This window comes from Hylobates moloch, unplaced genomic scaffold, assembly GCF_009828535.3.
Source record: "Hylobates moloch isolate HMO894 unplaced genomic scaffold, HMol_V3 SCAFFOLD_2, whole genome shotgun sequence".
Taxonomy (NCBI): Eukaryota; Metazoa; Chordata; class Mammalia; order Primates; family Hylobatidae; genus Hylobates; species Hylobates moloch.
The window spans coordinates 10720425-10741507 of record NW_026652277.1 but is presented as its reverse complement, the minus strand read 5'-3'; the positions used below and the strand labels follow the sequence as shown (position 1 = coordinate 10741507).

At 42.1% G+C, this 21083-nt stretch overlaps 1 protein-coding gene across 19 annotated transcripts in view; it reads right to left on the bottom strand.

Annotated features, from left to right (window-relative positions):
• CELF2 (CUGBP Elav-like family member 2) overlaps positions 1–21083 on the bottom strand; it is an 872815-nt gene that overhangs the window by 310658 nt on the left and 541074 nt on the right. For 4 of the 19 annotated variants that reach the window (XM_058431440.1, XM_058431446.1, XM_032153014.2 and 1 more), the window contains exon 1: positions 15757–16255. The exons of 12 other annotated variants lie outside the window; for them this stretch is intronic. In XM_058431440.1, coding sequence (XP_058287423.1) covers positions 15757–15830 — 74 coding nt within the window. In that variant the 5' untranslated portion in view covers positions 15831–16255. Of the gene's footprint in view, positions 1–15488; positions 15509–15756; positions 16256–21083 lie in introns of those variants that run through there. 3 more of the 19 variants (XM_058431451.1, XM_032153377.2, XM_058431495.1) reach the window with 2 other exon arrangements.

The following is a 21083-nucleotide window of genomic DNA, read 5'->3' as shown; positions in this document are numbered from 1 at the left end:
ATTGTAATATTTACCTCACCTGATCTACACAGTAAGGAATGAAGGTCTTAGAAAGTTACATCGGTTAATTTCTTGTATCTCAACAAGAAATTCCTTTATTAATCCAACATAGCCCCAAAACAACACAAAAGTACAGCTCTTTCTTCATTTTAAACTTGTGTTTCCTTCAAGAAAGTACAGGCAAAGTCAACAGGACAAGAGCCCAGAGTCATCAAATATTTAAGCTTGTAATCTAAGAACTACTGTTATACTTCATAAAATTTTGTAACACCTAGAACAGCCGGCAGCCACCTAGCACGTTATATGAGACTTAGAGACTAAATATTTGTGTTAACAATGCTAAACTGCAACTCTTATTCACTGGTAGACATTTCAGACTTAAAAACGGGAACAGACAGTACAGAAATGTTTAGGTTGTTTCCAAGTGACAAAAAAAACAACTAATCAGTTCAGTCCAGCAATAATGGGTTGCTTGTAACTCATAAGTCCTAAACTCCTCAGTTGTCCAACTTAATTTTAACCATTCGATCTGCTGTACAGACTGTACAACTGCAATGTATTTTCTGACTTACACTGTATTTACAACACTACAGTGGAACCAATTTGCCACTGTAGGGGCTCACAAGAAACCCTGAGAATTAGATAACTTTAAAAGCTAAATTTACTTTGGTTCTAGGCTAATTACCTTTCTTAAAATAAGTTTTGCTGATTGGCTAAGAATCCACGCTATCAAAAGCCCAGGCAGTTAGTCAGATGCATTAACAAATAACCTGTCAAAAATGTGCCCTGAGGCCGGGCACGGTGGCTCATGCCTGTAATCCCAGCACTTTGGGAGGCCGAGGTGGGCGGATCACCTGAGGTCAGGAGTTCGAGACCAGCCTGACCAACATGGAGAAACCCTGCCTCTACTAAAAATACAAAATTAGCTGGGCGTGGTGGTGCATGCCTGTAATCCCAGCTACTTGGGAGGCTGAGGCAGGAGAATCGCTTTAACCTGGGAGGTGGAAGCTGCAGTGCGCTGAGATGGTGCCATTGCACTCCAGCCTGAGCAACAAGAGCAAAACTGTCTTTAAAAAAAAAAAAAAAAAAAAGTGCTCTGAACACTGAGACAGTATTTGTGATTCACAGAAAGAATTCATGAGATGTACAAATTGAATTGCCCTCACACCTCACCATCGGGCAGTGATATTATTTGATGAGGAATGTCTATGCCTCAGAATTTTCACTGTAGAGGCTTTGCTTCAAAAGCTGTAACAATCATTTACACAAACAATGAAAAAACCCTTGTCGATGCACTGTATTATTCAGAAAGCTTTTCACTTGGACCCCAAAGTTATTTTAACTTCATGAATGTTAACAATACCTAATTGGTAATCTTTGTATTACAGTACAAAATAGTCTGTCCAAAACCCAACATACATTTGAGTTTATCATTTATGTTAGAAAAGGTAACATAAAACATACATACTGGGAACCATCTAATTCACTATATATACATTAACTGTTCACAATTTAATTATGACCCAATAAACATTTCTTTGGTGACACACTGTCCTGTCAGACACAGACACCAGAGAATCAGGAATGGTCTATAGGTTTTCTAAGCAACCTTCATCAATTATTTATTCTGCTTCTACTTTGGATAAAGCCATCACAATAATATTTCTTTAAATTTTCCAAGAGTTTGGACTCTACTGGGGCCTGGAAAGTGAGTTACAACATTGTGAGATACCACATAGATTATAAATTTCATGCCTTAAAAATAAAACAACGATGCCATCATAAATTCTTCCTCTCATTAGTTTTCCATCCAAATCCAAAGAACATCTATTTCATTAAATAGTTCCCTAGATTTTAAAATGCTACTCAACAATGAACAAAATACTAAGCTATAACATGTCAGATTCTCTTATTTTTTTTAGGGACAGGCTGGCCTCAAACTCCTGGCCTCCAGCAATTCCCCCACTTCAGCTTCCTGAGTAGCTGGGATTAAAGGCACTGAGTCACCCCATTCAGCTAGATTCTCTTTAACAATTTCAAGGGGTTTAAGCTCTTGCTGAAATTAGAAATTGGGTCTCATCTTGTGTTTACAAGAGTAAAATTGACCAGGATGGTTTTCTGGTACCACAGCCAGGTTCTAAGGACAAAGAAAGAGTCCATGATGTAGTGGGTGCCCCCTGGAAGCAATTTTTTTTTTTTTTGGCTGAGCCCTATGTGGAGCTGGGGGATGTAAAGATGATACACACAATGTCCCACGGATGCAACCGTACCTGCCCCAAGAAAGCGTGCACCTCAACCAACTTTCTCAACTTTGCCTATCATGCTTCGATCTAAATCAAATTGTGTTCGTTTCACAGGGTGGAAACAGACGACTTGTGTGAGGAGGTGCCACTGTGTGATTGCGTCAACAATGGAGCAAATGAAGCACTAAAAGAGTAATAGCATTTTCCTCAAATTATACGATCATCATTGGAAACCCAACATTTTGACAAAGTGTTCAAACATCAGAGAATGGAGTTAGTATCATGTAGCTGAGAGCCATGGTATTGGGCCTTATAGTCTGATTTCTGAAAGCCTTATAATGAGGGTGGAGTGGATATACATTCCATTCTTTGGCTGTATTTTTGTTCCACAAAGCCTGCAATTTTCAGTCACTTGAAAATGTAATTATAGATAATGTTTGCATCAGTACCAAGAATACAATAAGCACACAGGGCATGAAAACTCCACTCAAATCACATCCTCTTAGGTTATAGCGCTTGTGTCCTGCCAGGAGTAAAGGCATTTCGACAAGCTAATGTTCAGTATGAAATGGTTTGTGGGTTAGACCAACCCATGCATGAATTCTACTCTAACTTTTCTATTATCCCTTCCTTTACATTGGGTATCTAGAAGTAGACAGAAATTTATGATTTTCTGAAAACACAGAATCCCATCAAATGTTTATGCACTTGAGCACAAAGCTGTGGAGCGGCTGAAAGTGTAATGATCCCTGAAATGGACCAGGTACCACATGTCAGCTGGCCACAGCTGTCCATCATTGAAACTCCACTGATATCTTGCATACAGGCTCATTTATTCTATTGCCTACTTATGAGGCCCACTTAAGAAGGAGGGAGTAAACACGGATGTTACTGTAGAAAGGATACTGCATAAGGTCATCAACTGAGGTGGGCTGTGGGGACAAAATGCCACCTGAGAACGATTTTCTAATTCACAAGAAGGCGTAGCGCCACCTGAGAAGGCTAAGCATTCATCTAAGTCATATGCAAAAATTTTAAAGTTGGAAGTTAATGGGGGAAAATGCCAGGTGTCTAATGAAATCCTCCAAAGAAACCTCTTCATAAAACATACCGTTAACATAAATGAAGAATAAGTGTCCACCTTAGCAGTCAATGTTAATTGCTTCTTTATCTCGGCAGTAAGTGAGAATCTGCCTTAGGCATTAAGAGATCTTGACACTGCTTGGGTGTCCCCATCCACCGACACGCCTCTTACAAATGCTCTTGCCTTCTAGCCTCAGAAATTGCTCTATGAAATACAATCAAGAAAAAGCAATTTATGTGGAAGAGCACATAACAAGTAGAAGATTGTTGGGTCATAGCTAAGAACCTGTACTTCACACTCAAAATCCACACGAGGAACAGAGGTGCAACCTCGGGCTTTGGAGACGAGAAACAGAGGTGCAACCTCGGGCTATGGAGATGAGAAACAGAGGTGCAACCTCGGGCTTTGGAGATGAGAAACAGGTGCAACCTCAGGCTTTGGAAATGAGAAACATAGGTGCAAACTCATACTTTGGAAATGAGAAACAGAGGTACATTTTGGAGTTTTCAGTACCACCACCTTTTAGAACCTCAATATCCTCATTTGTGAGATGGAAATGACACAAATTACTGAGGAATTTTTTTCTGAGAATTACTGATAAAATATAAACTCCTTAGCCTGATGGCTGGCCCATGGTATATCCTATATCAAGAACAACTAATCTCATAAAATAGTTCAGAAAATGTAACCACAGGAAGGTAGCATCCCTTAAAGTGTTAGTAATCAGAATTAAAAGAAACACACACCAAAAAGCAGCATATGATTGGCAAGGAATTAGTTTGGTTGACATTGGAAAACATTTTCTGGCTTCTGGGGTCTGCACGATTATTACTTGAGCAGGGATCTGGAAACAAATCTGGATCAAAAGTAGCACCTCCTTAGGAGACCTGAAAAACGAGACTGAGAGAGAGGCAAGATAAAAGTGTGGCCAATCACCTGGCTTCTGAGGTGACAAAAGTCCAATTTTGGTCACTTTTTACAACAGGCAGATTTAAAACCATTGGCCCAACTGAAAGTCTGCCTATAAAGTTAATCAGACTTCTTTGACGTTGATAAGAGAAAAAGTGCTAATTACAAAGTACCAATTAATTTATACAGAAACATTTGTAGTATCTGTGTGGCTGGCCCTCTTCTCCAAAGATTTTGCCAGCTTTCAGCCACAGACCTAGTTTTCCCTTCCCAACAATCTCAGCAACAACAGTCATCTTTGATATTGCCAAAGGCCCCCTGCCTCCAGCAAAGTTCCCTGGTTCACCCTAATGCGAAGTGCTGTGTGGTGAGAGGCAAGAGCCTGCATTTTGGAGGTCACATTCACAGCCTGGAGAGCTTCTCCACGGTCAATATTACGCTCTCAGCTACAGTAGGTGCCAAATATTCCCCCGGCCCGTCATGGAGGATATTCCTCAGCAATGGATTCACACACCGAGGCTTTAGGCTTCCAAACAGAATCTGTGCTGTCTGATCTAGGGCATCAAGTCACTTGCAGCACTGGGAGCAAACTGTCACATTCTGTGGAGGCTCTGATCTCTTAGCACTCCAAAGACCCTATCAGCTACATCGGAATAAAGAAGTACCTGTTTATTAATCACCAAAATAACTAGGACACACTCTGCAGCTGGACACCACATAGATGCTGCAGATAACCCACACACCAAACCCCTTGTCTTAACCCTACACCACCACATAAGGCAAAAGTCACCAATTCCTTGTCTAGGTCATTTCCCCAAAGACTCTCTCCATCTACATCCTCCAGGCATTCTGCCGCCTGAGCACCTAATGAGGCCACCCAAGGCTGCAACGTCTACAGACCTCCCTGCTCCATATTCATACCATCAAAATCGTGTCCTTGGCCAGGCGCAGTGGCTCACGCCTGTAATCCCAGCACTTTGGAAGGCCAAGGCGGACTCATCACTTGAGGTCAGGAGTTCGAGACTAGCCTGGCCAATATGGTGAAACCCCATCTCTACTAAAAGTTCAAAACAATTAGCCAGGTGGGGGCCTGTAATCTCAGCTACTCAGAAGACTGAGGCAGGAGAATCACTTGAACCCAGGAGGCGGAGGTTGCAGTGAGCCAAGATCGCACCACTGCACTCTAGCCTGGGCAAGAGAGCAAGATTCCATCTCAAAAAAAAAAAAAAAAAATAGAAAAAGAAAAGAAAAAATCATTTCCTTAACGGCCGGGTTTCTGCAAGGGTTGTGATTCCCATTATGTCAGAACCAGCCTTCATATTGTGTGGCTGATTCTCTTCCCATAAGAAAATCAAAATCTGGTGTAGAGAAGGACTTTTCAGAAGGATCATGTGGAGATACTGCCTTTGCTTCACCCCATCCCAGAATGGAAAGGTCTGACCACTAGTTCACAGAGGGAACATGAACTTCATTCTACTTCTCAATCATCATGCAGAAAGGTGAGGGGAAGAAAAAAGAATCAGTCTTCATGATGTTGTCCTGGGGACTGCAGGTTTTCTGAAAGTTCACTTGCAAGCAATAATGCTTTATATGGGTCTTTGCCTGAGACTTAAAAGCATGAAAGTTCCGAAGAAGAAAACATTCACTCTTCAGTTGTAATGAAGTTCCATTAGATTCGATTCTCCCGGGAAATGCAGGGGAACTTGCAGCTAGTTTTAAGTGCCAGGAAGCTATAAAATATTTAGGTTGTCATTTCTTTCCCAACATTAGTCTGACGGTAATACTGTGGGACAGGTAAGCAGCATATTTTATTGCCCTTATTTTCTTGACGAGGAATCTTGACAAGTCAACTGAGACTTGAAGTAGGCATGGAACAGATTAGAAGGCAGGCCAGGCATTCTCGTAAGACGGTGGTAAAGGACGCCTAGCCTTGAAGGACGCCCTTCCACTCTGGTGCTGGGAGAGGCCCTGAAGCCATGTCCCTAGTGGTTCCCATCGTACGACATACAGGGCAAGTTGAACAATCCAAGAGGAAGTTACTTCCATGAAAAATTAAAACCCACACATAGCCAATGGAATTAAAATGGCCTTTGTAGTAAGAAAAATTATTTCCTCAATTCCTCCTGAGAGAAAGGTAAATTCTGCAGCAAGTACTCAACCAAGGGGAAGAAAAAAAAAGGACTTGCCTCTCAGTCTCCTCTCCAACACAGGAAAGGGGCCCTTATGTAAGTGGACTTTAAGACATCAGAAGTAAAAACGCATTCCCAAGTGCTCTAGGTACCCAGAAGAGGAAGAAACACCGTCCATTTGATGCTGGCGACAACTTTCGGACATCAAAGCATAAAAGAAAAGGGGGAACAAGCAGATAGGAAAACATGAGCTTGTGGTGAAAAGAAAGAAGAATCCCAAATGCACGAGGAGGCAATGTAAGGACAGCTTAATATTAAGAAACTGCTTTGAGACAGAGCTGCCAGCAGCATTCAGCAGCATTCAGGCTTCTCAAAGGATTCCTGTGTTATCTCTCAGTCCTGACACCAAGAAAAGATGGCTGGCTGGACAATGGGAGTCATGAGCAAAGATGTTACCAGCGTGGACTGAAGTGAGTAATTGCAGTTGGAGGCCTCCTGGTGACAATTTTGAGAAGGCAAACACAGCTGCAGCATAGCCAAATATAGCTGGCCCAGACAAAGACATCCATAAAGTTAATCATTCCGAAACACGCCACCCTTATGCTCAACCCGAAAACTCAACACTCCTCCTATAATGTAGGAAGTCAAAATACAGTTCAGTGTGCAGAAACAAGCAGCTGCTCCAGTGGAATTTACAAGTGATGAGCTAGGTATTTGGATACTGCTCTCATCCCAAGGCTCTAACTCTGAGAACTAAGTCCCGGACGGATGCGGCCCCTTCTGTTGAAACTTAGGAAGCCACTCAGGAAAAAGATAAAACGGGCGTTAGAGGAGATTTTTAAAAAATATATATAAATCAAGAAAACATAAGAAGGGCAACAAGAAAACTTCAGAAAAAGCTCTACTGGTTATGACCACACTGAATCTAGGCCAGGGTACAGAGATTCAGGAGTGAAGAGCAAAATAACGAAGTAAATCCACATTAGTCCTCTAACAAATGCTTTCTATCTTCACACTTTTGGGTATCATCTTTCTATTATTCCCCTAAGAGTTTTCAAGGACCAAATGATTTCAACTCTGTTTTACTCCATATCCAACGTCTTCCCCCGAGTTCCAAAGAGAAAACACCTGGGTGTGTGTGTGGGGGGGGTAGGTATTTAAGTTGGTTTACACCAATTTACCCACTTCCGGGCTTGTGACTCTGCTGTAACGTTCACCTTTTTTAAGTGTTCAGTTTATGTACTGGACTCCCAATAGGCAATACAAATTTCAAGGACCCCTTTCAACAGCAACAGGTGGCCATGGGATCATGACATGGATCATATAAAATGGCAGCAGCAGCCAAGAGGCACAAGGTAGGGGGTGTGGTCCACGGAGGACCATATGTGTCTGCCTAACAAGGCAACATCAGCAGAGGCCCAACTGTCCAGATTTCTCTGTGAAGAGTCTGTTTTTCTTCCTACTCTAACTCTGAAAAGACCGTGGGAGTAGCAACATCTCGATTGCCACTGAGAAACAGAAGAAGCCCCCAGATCAAAGGACTCAGCAGTGAGGAGAAAAGAGGCCCTCAAAAGGGAAAGAGTCTGAGCTTTTCACCCAGTAACATGGCAGGACTGCCAGAGTGAGGTTGTCTTCACCCTTCATCAGAGTTAATCCAAAGTTCTGGGCAGAAGAGTTGAAACACAGTCCTGAGACTTTTTTTCTAGCAGTATCACTAATTTGCAGTACATCTTTGGTCACAATGTGAAACTTTTCTGAACATAAAGTCTTTCAGTTATAATGTAATAATCCAAAAACACAAGTATCATGACTTTTGTAACCAAAGACCATTTCATGGTAAATATTTTAAGAAAGCAAAGACCTATGCTGTATTAGTCCATTTTCATACTGCTATAAAGAACTGCCTGAGACTGGGTAATTTATAAAGAAAAGAGTTTTAGTCGACTTACAGTTAAGCATGACTGGGGAGGCCTCAGGAAACTTACCATCACAGCAGAAAGGGAAGGGGAAGCAAGGCACCTTCCTCACAAAGTGGCAAGAAGGGAAAGCATTGAACGAAGGGGGAAGGGCCTCTTATAAAACCGTCAGATCTCGTGAGAACTCACTACCACGAGAACAGCACATGGGAAACTGTCCCTATAATTCAATTACCTCCACCTGCTCTATCCCTTGACATGTGGGGACTATGGTGACTACAATTCAAGATAAGATCTGGGTGGGGACACAAAGCCTAACCATATCATATGTCCAATAAGATGACTTTCCAGATATACAGTCACATACATATATATATATACACACACACACACATACATATATATATACACACACACACACATATATATACACACACACACACACATACATATGTATATACCCCCACACATATTTTAGGCCTACTGACCACATTCAAGTCAATGACAAAATACTTTACTCTTTTAGCCTAAAAGACCAACTGATTGTCTTTGTGTCAAATGAGGTTCAACTTTCCTGCTACTAGGAGAAAGGAAGACATAATTTGGGGAAAAGGATATAAAATACCACCTTAAAATTTAATGAGTTTTACTAAAGCTGTGAACTTTCTTTAGAAAAAGCATAAAATCAAGACTTTCAACATAAAAGCACAGAATTTTAGACGTAGCATGTAAATCAAAGTACTTAGGAGTACACTGTTACGGTACCAAAAACAATTTAAGCTGTCCAAAAGCTATGTCAAGATGTCAAATAAATCAGGTGACCTTAATTTCATTGTCCCTGAGTAGTGAGTCACCACCTTCATCTATGAAAGTAGGAAATCTCCAGTCCTACTGGAGCTGGTAAATGTCAGACAAAGCAGTTGTGGCACTGGGGGGACTGGATTTCCATGGTTATGACAGAGAGCACTGCATACAGTCTCACTGAAGTCCCAAACTTCTGGGACTTCTTCAGTATTAGTATTAGTATTAGTATTAGTATTAGTATTAGTATTAGTATTAGTATTAGTATTAGTATTATAAGACGGAGTCTTGCTCTGTCACCCAGGCTGGAGTGTAATGCTGCCATCTCAGCTCACTGCAACCTCCACCTCCCAGGTTCAGGCGATTCTCCTCCCTCAGCCTCCCAAGCAAGTGGGACTACAGGCATGCGAAACCACGGTGAACTAATTTTTGTATTAGTAGACACAGGGTTTTGCCATGTTGGCCAGGCTGGTCTCGAACTCCTGAAGGTGATCCGCCTGCCTCGGCCTCCCAAAGTGCTGGGATTACAGGCGTGAGCAACCGTGCCCGACTGACTTAATTACTGAGATTTAAAATCAAAAATATTATATCTAACTCCTGCCTTTAAAGCACTACAGGAATCCTGGCAAACTGGTCAACTACCTAGGTGACTCCTGGGCTGCTGATCTGGAGGACGCACAGATTGTTTAAATGAAGATCTCTTCAGAATTTCTTCATTTAAAACCTAACCTTAAGTAAAAGGCCACATAGCCTGATAGAAAAATACAGAATAATAAAGCCGACCTGACAGTTTAAATACAGCCTAAACTTAATTTACATAAATCTTTAGGAGGAAAAAAAATGGGTCTAATAATTTGCCGGTTAAGTTGGCTCTGAGGCATTCATTCAAATGGAGTAAATAAAATTTAACCAAAACCTGAATTTGCACTCATACATCATTTTGAAAACCACAGAATTACACACTTATTAGCATTACATTTTAAATTATCAGCTGATCTTAAAACATCACTCTTAGTATCTGAACATAACATACAATCTGCAGTTCATAAAAGAGACCGTTCATAAAACTCCAGGTTGGCACGGCCAATGTGTAAATCTCAAATACGCTCACAAGGCATTTCAGCCACATAACTGGAATTGTATTTCTATAAAAACAGTTGGAGTAATCACTTTCTGTCATGATTTAGAACAAATGGGGAGAGTGAAGCTGTTCAAAATCTCCCTCAATGTCTCCCCCTTTCTTTTAAAAGTCCTTTAGGAGGAGTCTAAAGCTCTCACTAAATGAAAAAGACATTCCCAGGAGGAGGAGGTGGTTTCCATCGCTTCACATCTGGATTCAGAGCATGAGGATATTGGATGGAACAATTACACGGTGATGATGCTAAAGGGGAATAATTATTTTACAATTACCTGAGAGCATCACATTTGCTGCTCTAATTAGTTTTTGTTTCCCACATAGGTTTTTCCCAGGAATGTGCAGCTCCACTTCTCTTAGGTTTAGCTAGAGCTGTTTCTTAAGGAAAAATAAAAATACATTTTCTGCACTGCTACACAAGTAGCACACCACTGATACTGGCTTCATTGTATTACTCGGCACCTCCTTGGTGGAGGAAACAAACAGGATGCATGAGAACTTGTAGGTACTAATGAACTGGAAATCATTAGTAGTTTCCAAACCCTGCCTTCTGTGGTTCTGTAAAACAAACATTACACTGACAAACATCTAACTCTTTGTGATGGCTTAATCCGAAAACAAAAAGCAAAAATGTGACCCTCCCCTGAAGAAACAAAATCTCCCAAACAGTAATACTCTAAAGTGGAAATAATGACCTATTAAGTTTGGGTAAAGTGCAGCATTGAACATAAGCAACATTGATGACTTATTAATTTTGCTCCTTGAATCATGTTGAAAATATAACATTTTCCATTTAAATGCAAATTAGATACGGAATGCCTATAGTATTGCTTAACATTTATGAGAGTTTGTTTGCATTTTTGTTGGTTTTTACAAAAAATTCAACAATGACATCATATTCCCGTTATAATCTACATATAAGCCTCAACAATGATCGCTACCCTGATTTTTTGCCCAAGAGCTGGGTCATATTGGGCGCTGGTTGTATTACACTCAGCTGTATCAGATCATTTTGCATGCCAAATATAACCTGTCTTTTAATGCTAAGTAAACTAGTGTTTAACTTTTAATAAAAGGAAGGGGTAAAGAGAAATGAAGTTTGGGGATTTATGTAAAAAAGCAAAGGATATTGCAGTCTTTTACCAGAGGCCAAATATAGTGTTATTATAGCTGTTAGGGGAGGAAAAAAAAACAATAAACACTGAGAAGCGGAAAACACTCTAAATGATCCCGTGAAATCTTAATTACTAGGTTCATATCTAAAAATCCCATCACCTTTTTATCTTGTCTTTCAAGGGTCTTGTTTCCCCAGCTCACTGCATCTCATCAACAGATGCTAAAGTTATCTCAACCCAGCAAATTACAATTAAACAGCAAGATTTAACAATTAAAATAATACCTCTGCCCAGATCAAAGATAACATCAGTGTTCTAAAAAGCCAATGTGGGATGAATTCTTCCTCTCGGAAAGCAGCTGATAATATGTGCTGTTAACTGAGCAATCTCAACTGAAAAAAATACTTCAAAAATTTTCCTTAAAGAACCATATGCAAAGTCTTTTCTTTAGACTTCTCATTTTAATTTCCTTTCATGACCATCACGGTATCAGGTGATAAATGCCAGTTATCTCCATATTATTTATAACTGCATTTTCTAAATAGACTTTAAATGTCCATGGAGGAGAAAAACAGAACCCCACTGCTTTTGATCTTTATCTTTCTGGAACCTTGTAAACCAAAAAGATTTTTCATTAAAATGTATTCTGCTTAGTTAATAAATATATGGAATAACCTAATTGGAATCAAATTAGAAAGTATAAAATGATGTTTCACATACATCATTCCTGATCAGGTGACATACTTATTTCTTATGCTCATTCTCACATGGCACAGTTTTGATTTTGATAAAATGGTATGTCATATCCTTTAATTCAGTGTTCTTCTTTGCATCAACCCATGAACATTACATGCCACCCCACATACGTTCACTTACTTGAAAACCACAGTTTTGCCATTTACTGCCTATGTGGCAGGGGCAAGCAGGTCACCTCTTTAAGCATCATCTGTAAAATGTGGGCAATATCCACCTGCAGATTAGAGACAGTGTGAACAAACTATCCTGGTGCATGGCAGGCACTCAGCTAACAACTCACGTTTCCTTATTTTGGGGGGAGGCAGTTAATTACTTCTTGGACTTGTCACACTGCCCCTCTAACAGTTTCTTAATCTATAAAATGAGGTCTGATGAGATTGTCTCTAAAGCCCTTTTCAGCTTTAACAATGATGTCCTTAGAACCACCCTTAAGTTTAATTATACAATGATAGATATTTTGCCAGTTATCCTAACTTGAAAGGACTTAACAAAAAGCTAGGTCATTAAGCTGATGAATTTACAGTCAACATAACTTTTCTCATTTTCAATAAGGTTACCTACCAAATGTAAAAAAAATTTATTTTTAATTTATTGGTAGACTCTTCTCAGTGTCTTATTCTAACACCTAATGCTTTTTAAGCTGTGTTTATTAGTCTAATTGTAATTTCTCATTTCTGAGACATCATTAGCTTTGTTTAAAAATCCAAAACCACTTACAAACCCTAAATGCATGTATATGGTCATTAAAAAGGTGAATCAAAGGAGGAAACACTCTCCCCCATCTTAATCGAAAACCAACTGCCAGCTTAAAATCAAATTTTAAAAAAAATCAGTGCCTGTTTTCATTATGCTGTGTGGCTAATATTGTAGATGATATTCTATAGTAACACAAAGACAATGAAACTTTAATCGCCACGATTATTTAAAATGTCCATTTCCATTTATAGTTTTGATACTGAATGTTTAAAACCCCAAAACTTTGAAGCATATGTTACAGCAATTCTACACCACTACAGAGCCTTAAATGATCTGGGCTCTTTAAACACTGGATAGCTTGTGGGGCCATCAAGCATAATAATTCATCTCAAAAGCTATTTGTTCATCTGCCTTGAGGACTCAAACATATTACATCTTGCAAACTTATCTAATATATTCTCGTGGGAAAACGCCATTGAAAATGTTCTACTGCTTTAGAAAAATCAACAGCAGAAAAGCCCCTATGCTTTATTTAAGTTCCTTTTAGGAACAGGCCAATATCTAGCCGACTGCAATTTAGTCCAAATGGCAATATACCACACATGACAACCAGTCCCGAAAACAATAAATCCGCATGGCTATCTTCTCAACTGTGTGAATACGGCAATAAAACTTACAACTTAGGCGGATTTCAGGCATTTTCAACTTGTCATATTCCTCCCCACACACCTCTATCCCCAGATACAGTATCTAATGTGAGTTAATTATCAACGATATATAAAAGCATGCTCTAGTGTTCTCAGGGCTATGGAGACACACAATAGCTATTTAGGAAACAAATAATAAAACTATCATTTACAAATCCTCTTTTCTTCCCTTAGTTCAATTAAGCAACAGCTGACAAACGCTGAGAACAATTTGGGTTTGATTCCAAAGGCTATCATTTGGAAATAACTAACATTTGGAAGAGAAGTGAGAAAGAAGTCACGTTAGGATTTTCATAGAAGACTCCACGGCTAAGGCACAAGGGCTCAGTTCAGAGCAAATCGCTTGAACAGGCCACATTCATCCACCAAATGAAAAGGATAAATTAAATTTTCATAATTCGTAATTTAATTGACAAGAAACTGCATCTTTGTGAGGCCATTAACACTTTAAATTCATACAGCATTCATCAGCTTAGCTATATCAGTAGCAGGTGACCATAAATTCAAAATCATGATTAGGCGAATTCTTCAGTTTAGCCTGGACCGTCTAGCCTCTAGAGGAGAAAACGCATAAAACTTTCATACTAGCTCATGTGCAAACATGTATTACGTGTCTATACAGGCGGATATTTTAAGATGGGGGACAGGACAGAGGTCTCTTAAAACAAATATCGTGGAAATGTTACTAATCATGATTCATATCTCGGAGAAAACTACCAAAACAGAATATTGAAAAGATTAACCTGATCGTGTACAAGCAAATTAACATTCTTAATATTGACTCAAAAGACAATTTGCATAACAGATTCCATCATCCCCCTCCTCCATCCCCCTCTTTTTTTTGGGGGGGGGGGGATCCTTGCAGCTCAAATAATTGGCCACTGCAGAGTTTCTCAAGAATCTCTTAACTCGTAACACTTAACAGGCTAGAAAAAGAATCTAGCATGGCAGGGGAAAGTTAGTTGCCAGGGAAATGGATCATAAAGCCTGGAATAACCTCAATACTGCAGAGTACCATAAGGTGCCAGAGAGAATACGGATGTTAAGTCCTACAGTGGGTAGCACAGGAAACATTTTACATGCACTCTTACCATACCAATCCATTTTTTCCCCACTGGATTAGATTAATTACAGCTTAGATCCGCTATCCAATTTCTCGCCTGATCAGAGAAAATTTAAAATGTCTAAAAAGGACACAGACCTTTTGGTCCCACCCTGGCAATCCTTTCTCTCTTTTTAGGTTTCCTTTTCCTAACATGCCTGAAGTACAAATAGATCCTACTGACCCCTCCAGCTAATAAAAACTTTCCTATCAAGCCAGCTAAAAATTAGACATACTTTCCTTCCGTCAGGAAACCCAGCTCTCTACTTCTTCCAATAAACGCTCTACCCTAGTTTGACGACATGTAAAACAACCAGAATCACATTAATTATTAAATTACAGACTGCATATCAGACAAACTATGACTACGTAAAAATTACCTCTAATTTCTGCAATAAAGTACACCTGGCTAGTTTCACGCTTTATAATTATCCCCCCGCCCTTCCTTGTCTCCGCTTCCCCTCTCCCACCTTAGGAAAGGATCTTTGCAAATATTAAGTCAGAGGAGCGGGTAATTTGGTAAGAAGAGCTCTTTCCCCCGGCCAAGACAGCTCCGTCAGCCCCGCATTTCAAATGACACGAGCGTGCACACTCGCACGCGCGCACCCCGTCCGGACCCCGTGCCCGCTCGCCGGTCCCCGCCCGGTCCCCGACACGCCGCGCCCCGCTCAGTCCTCACCCGGACCCCGCCCGGTCCCCGCCCGCCCCACCGGACCCCGGGACTCCGCGCCCGGCTCGCCGGTCCCCACTTGGACCCAGGGACCCCGCCCGGACCCCGGGACGCCGCGCCCCGCTCACCCTGCTCGCGGGTCCTCGCCCCGGTCCGTGGACCCAGCCCGTCCCCCACTCGCCCCGCGGGGACCCGGGACGCCGCGCCCCGCCCGCTGGTCCTCACCCGGACTCGCGGACCCCGCCCGGTCCCCGGGACGCCGCGCCCCGCTCGTCCCTCCGGGAAGCCCCGCGCCCCGCACCGCTGGCGCTGCTCGTCCGCACCCGCTCCCTCCTCCCGCGTCCCGCGCCGGCCTCCGAAGGCGGAGGGCGGCGACCGTTCCGAAGCGGCCAAGTCGCGCCCGGGAGCCGCGGGCACCGCCCGTCCCCTTCGCGCCGCCGACTCTGAGGGGAGGACGCCCGCTCGCCCGGCCTCGGGACGCGGCGCCACTCACATTCTGTCAGGAACGAGCAGGCGGCCCTCGACCATCATGTCCGGGAGGAAATCCAGCTTGAAGGCAGAAGTCATGTTCGCGGGCGCACGCGGCGGCAGCGGCGGGGGGCGGCTCTGCGCGCGTCCGAGCGGCCGCGGGCGGCGCGAGACGGGCAGGGACAGGTGCGCGCGGCCTCCCCCGGCGGCCGCCGAGCCGGCACTTGTCACATTCTCTCCTCGCGCTCCGCCAATCCCCTCCGAAATCCAGCGCCGGGGCGGCCGGCTGCCGAGCGCCAGGTGCGGCGGGCGGGGGCGGAGCTCGTGGGGCGCCCGCCGCCGCTTAACCCCTGCGGGCCCGTCGGCCCAGAGCGCGGCCCCGAACCCGGCTCCGCCCCGCAGGGACCCAGGGTGGGCCGCCGCCGTGCTCACCGCCGGGGCACGGCCAGACTTCTCAGGGTCCCCCGGGCCCCCGAAGGCAAACCCGCTCCCCGCCTGGCTCTGCTCCCCTGCCCGGCTCTGCTCCCCTGCCCGGCTCTGCTCCCCTGCCCGGCTCTGCTCCCCCGCCCTGGGGTCCCTGGCAAGAGGCCGCCGGGGCCGCTCGGGGTAGGTTTAGGGCCCCCCGGGCGCCAAAGCCCGCTCCTCTTCCAGACCCGAGCCGCGCTCCCAGAGCCCAGCCGCGGGAGGCGAGCAGCCCGAGGGTTCTCTTCGATGCTCCTCGGTGTGGTGTGCTTGCCCAGGCAGGAACTAACGGCGATCACCGAAAGGGTATAGGAGGTTTAGGCGAAGTAAAGATCAGATACATGACCCAAGTGACATTTAGGGACGTATCGCAGTGCCCTAAGGAAGACAAACCTGTCTCTGCACGATGGCACTGCCTTTTCTGTCATCTTGCAAACACTAAGAAGTATAAGCGGCTGAAAATAAAGCCATAAATCACGTTTTCTACTCAAACGATAATCATGACTCTGCCATTTCCTAGTATTTAACACAATAATTAGAAACCAGCTGAATGAATTCACGAGTGTTAGGTCTGTAATGTAAGGGCCATGAAGCTTAAATACCCACTTAAGATTTGTGACTGATTTACTAACAAGAATTGAGAAAAATGGCCAAACTCAGAAAAAAACAGAGAAGCTGGCGAGTTTAATTTTTAAGTGATTTGCATAAGTTCTGGAAAACTAATTCGTTTCTAAGGTGACATTCTAATTGATCGTTCTCACTGTTATTTGGGTGGCAAACTTTTCAGTTGTAGTCACAAGTATGTAAGACTTCATGGCATATTTCACATTCTGAATCAACATCATAAATTGCGTACCAAAACTTTATAGTTTACCTCTTAGAGAAACCTTCACTTGATTTTGTAATGACATCTTAAACTTTTAGGGTAATGTATGTGTCTATACAGCTATACATCCATATACCCATACAAATATACACGCACACACACGTTATGGTTTTGTTTGAAATATGTAATTTTCAGTCTTTGTCTTTCTAAAAATCAGAACTGTGCTAGGAAGCTGGGCTTTCTCCTCACAAATTATGCCTGAGGATACCATCACACAAACCAGTGGGTTAAACAACCAAGTTACAAATAGTTAAATGTATCAGACATGATATAGAGAAAATATGATTTTAATTATTTCTCACCAGTTTCTTGTGTGGTGACAGCTAACTATCTTTAGAGGTTGTAAAGGCAAATGGACACTTACATATCAATTTTATATCCAGGTTTGATGCATTGAGCAATATAAAGTATCAGACCTGGGATATTCAATTAAGTCCACACATGCTTAATGGACTTGGTGGCCTTCTTCAGCTGAACAATATATCTGGCTTTTGACCTTCTATTTCCAAGATCGTTAGATGTAGGGCTAAACTAACCTTAATTTTTTAAATACCACCTTACTGGAGGAACCAGGTCTGGGCTCCTAAGGAACTGAGGAATGGTTGCAATCGAGTGAATTCTTATACTCCCAAAGGGCCAAACTTGTCCTCAGACTACTAAGCTACATTTATTCCCCAGCTACTGTTCTGCCTTTGAAATTACAGGATTTTGATTGGTCTTTCAATTATCTTAATAATTAGGTGGATAAATGAAGACAAACCTTGGCAGTTCTTGGTTTTCCATATGTTATTTGCATAAATATCTAATGTATATAATGAGCTGACTATATAAAAATTATTTTAAGAAAGCAGCATTGGCCTCCAAAACAGAAGCAAAACACAACTGCATTAATCAAAATGAAAAATATTTTCCAATCAGCCATAGCATAAAGGTCCATATATGTCTACATTCTATAAGGTAGAACATGTTTCATTAACATGTACACTTCTGAAATACTTATTTTCTCTTTAATTGCATGTGAATTAGTTGGAAGAAGCTGTAAGGAAGCTCTCTTACTGACTTAAGCCTTCTCAGCAGTTTGTTAAATTCTAGCCTCAAATCCCTTGAGGCAATAGTGGATTCAAAGCAGCTTTTAATCATACTATGAGGAGGGTGAAGTAGTATGTAAGTAGGTCATAGAGAGAGAATTCCAAGTGCATAGGTTACTGCCTTATTTAACTACTGTGTAACATAGTTTTCAAAGCACATTTGCTTTTGCAGTTTAAAGATATAAGCAAAACCAGGGTCAAATATAAAAGAAAACTCACTCTACATGGGATATGGTGATGTGAACCAAGGAGCGCTTATGGGGTGCATCTGAGTTGAAATGCTTTGGCTGCCAAATACATAAATAATGTAGTGACTGCATAGGCACTTGATGTAGGTACCAGAGGGAAACTAAATACTCACACACATCACCCCCCACCATAGGTTATTCACAACAATCTTCCGTTTGTAGCTTTCATTTCTAATATCGAGTCGGTTTCCATGATCACAGCACATACACAAAAGCCATTTGTAAAAATACAAATTTCAAAAGCTCTTGAGAAAACAAAACAAGAACACCCAACCAAATACCACCCGATGAAAAGCTTCAATTTCTCATTTCACTGCTTTGGAAGGAAGAAAAAAAATCTAAAAACAACTCAACAGGGCCCCTTTTTTAATTTTCATGCAGTAACGAGCCATCAGGTATCATGTTTTGGCAGTTGGAGTTATTTGGCAGACAGCTCTCTGGGGCCGCTGTTGAACGCTCGGGTTCGATGAAGCTATTTTATAGCCAAGGATCTTATCGACAGCAGTGGAGGGGACGACGCCATCAGCTGGCCCCACCCGTGGATATGAACCGCTTGGTGACACAACCCTGTGTTGCCATCACTGGGGACCAGGCTGTCCTGAACAATGAAGTTTCCTCGTAGTTTTTAGCTGCATTGTAGAAAAACCTTAAGCTCTTCTTAGCCCCATCCCCCTACCTTCCCTAATTGTCTCCTTTTTTTAATCAACTTGCTATTCATTTCCCAAACAAAAGGCAATTCAAGAATTGGAAGCACTTCAAGGGAAAGTTTCTGAATGACCTCATTTTATATGAGGCCTTCCCAGGCAAGGGAAAGCACTGTGCAGTTTCAGCTCCACTTCCCTCTTCAAACCTCATCTCATACAGAGTTTTGTCCACGGGTCATTGTCTGAGCACTGAATTATCACTGGCATTTAAAAAAACACACTCAATGGAAACAGTGCTAATAAATGCATTTGTACACAGAGTACAAACTGCTTGAATTAGAATACAAACCCTTTTCCTGCCACCTCACTCAATCAATGAACCAGAATACAGTCCACTGACTTGAGATCTTTCAATATTTTTGCACAAAGTTGCCACTATAATTTAGGGACTGGTGCTTAATATATCGTGACCCATATTTATAACCCAACAGTTAATTTTCTGCTCCTGCAGGCGACCCTGTATATCTTGTGACATTTCCACTTCTTATTATTCCTATACATAACTTCCCATGGTAGTAGCATCACTTAAAAGGCAGTAGCTATCAGCCCTTCAACTATAAAACAAAGATGTACTAGCATTGTTCAGTCAACTCAAAAAGCCACCTTTACTGAAGGATTTCTTTTTCCTTCTCATTTCTGGCTCGTCATGACAAACCAGGATGCAAAACATCTTTCCCCTATCACATTTGCAAATTCAAATTTTATTAGCATAGCTGTTTTAGTTAACAGCAACAGCAAAGAAACAAAAAACAAGTCCAGTGTGCTCACAGCCATTTGGAAAAAGCAATACAGGCCCTGTGAGGGGATTTCCCATCATTGCCAGGCAATACATTTGAAATCCACATGAATTTTAAGTACCTGAGAGAGTATCTGACTTTGTGACCATGTGTTTGTTCTTGGCTTACTGCAGTTTCATTAGCAACTTGCAAAAATAAACATTTTTTAATGTGTTAACAAAAAACCCCAAACATATCCTTAAGTGATACATTGTAAGCCTATCTCTTCTTGGTTCCGTAATGACATCACTTAAACAATAAATATTTATATCGCCAATTATAAGTTTAAAATGATCACTTATTTTCCCTCCATCTTGATAACTTCTGGAACGGTGACATTATCACATTTCTAAGGCGATTTAAGTAAAAGTAAATGCCAATAAAGACGAAATCGTTATTAAGCTCATTTTACATTTTTTCAGGGAATAGTAAGTAGTCACCGTTGCTTGAGAATAGCTTCTACTGGTTTCTATTTATTTTTATTTTTTGCAATCTTGTGTTTTTCTGAAGCTGTTTTTCATAGAGCCAAAATACATCATGGTGAATTTATCTCCCTTGTGAAGAGGCCTTCAAGCTGAAGACAGTTCCTTGGATACATACCTTCTCACTCGCAAAGGAGTGACCGCACCAGCTTGGTCTGCAGCTTCCAATCCAAGGGAATGAAATGTTAGCACTGTGGATCTCTCACACCCAGAGCCCAACCATCTCATCACTTCCCTCTCTAACTCGCCCTTCCCTTTTTCTCCTTTCTCCATTGTACCAAGATTGCAGGCCTTTTTCTTTCTTTCTTTCTCAGCTTTCTCTTTCTCTCTTTTCTCCTCCTCTCTCTCAAATGGGAGCCAGACAATAGCAGAAACTTCCTGTCCAGCTGCGTGTCTGAGGAGATAGGTGGCTACCAAAGTGAAGAGAGGAGCCGTGGGTTGCTCATCTGCCAGAGAAATCACGTTTGACTTGCCTTGACCAAGGCCGATTTCTGAACTAGCAACAGCTGTCTTCGCAGTGAGCCCCGGGATTCCTTTCCAGACATTACCAGGAAGAGGAGGGTGAGGATGGAAGACTGTCCACTACGAAGGGAGTCAACAGGATGTGCAAATTGGGAAGGAGACGTCTGGGGAAGGGGTGGGGAGAAGAAAAAGGCTTCCTTGTTTAGCACTGTGATTTGCACATGGCAGGCACTCAGAAAAAAAA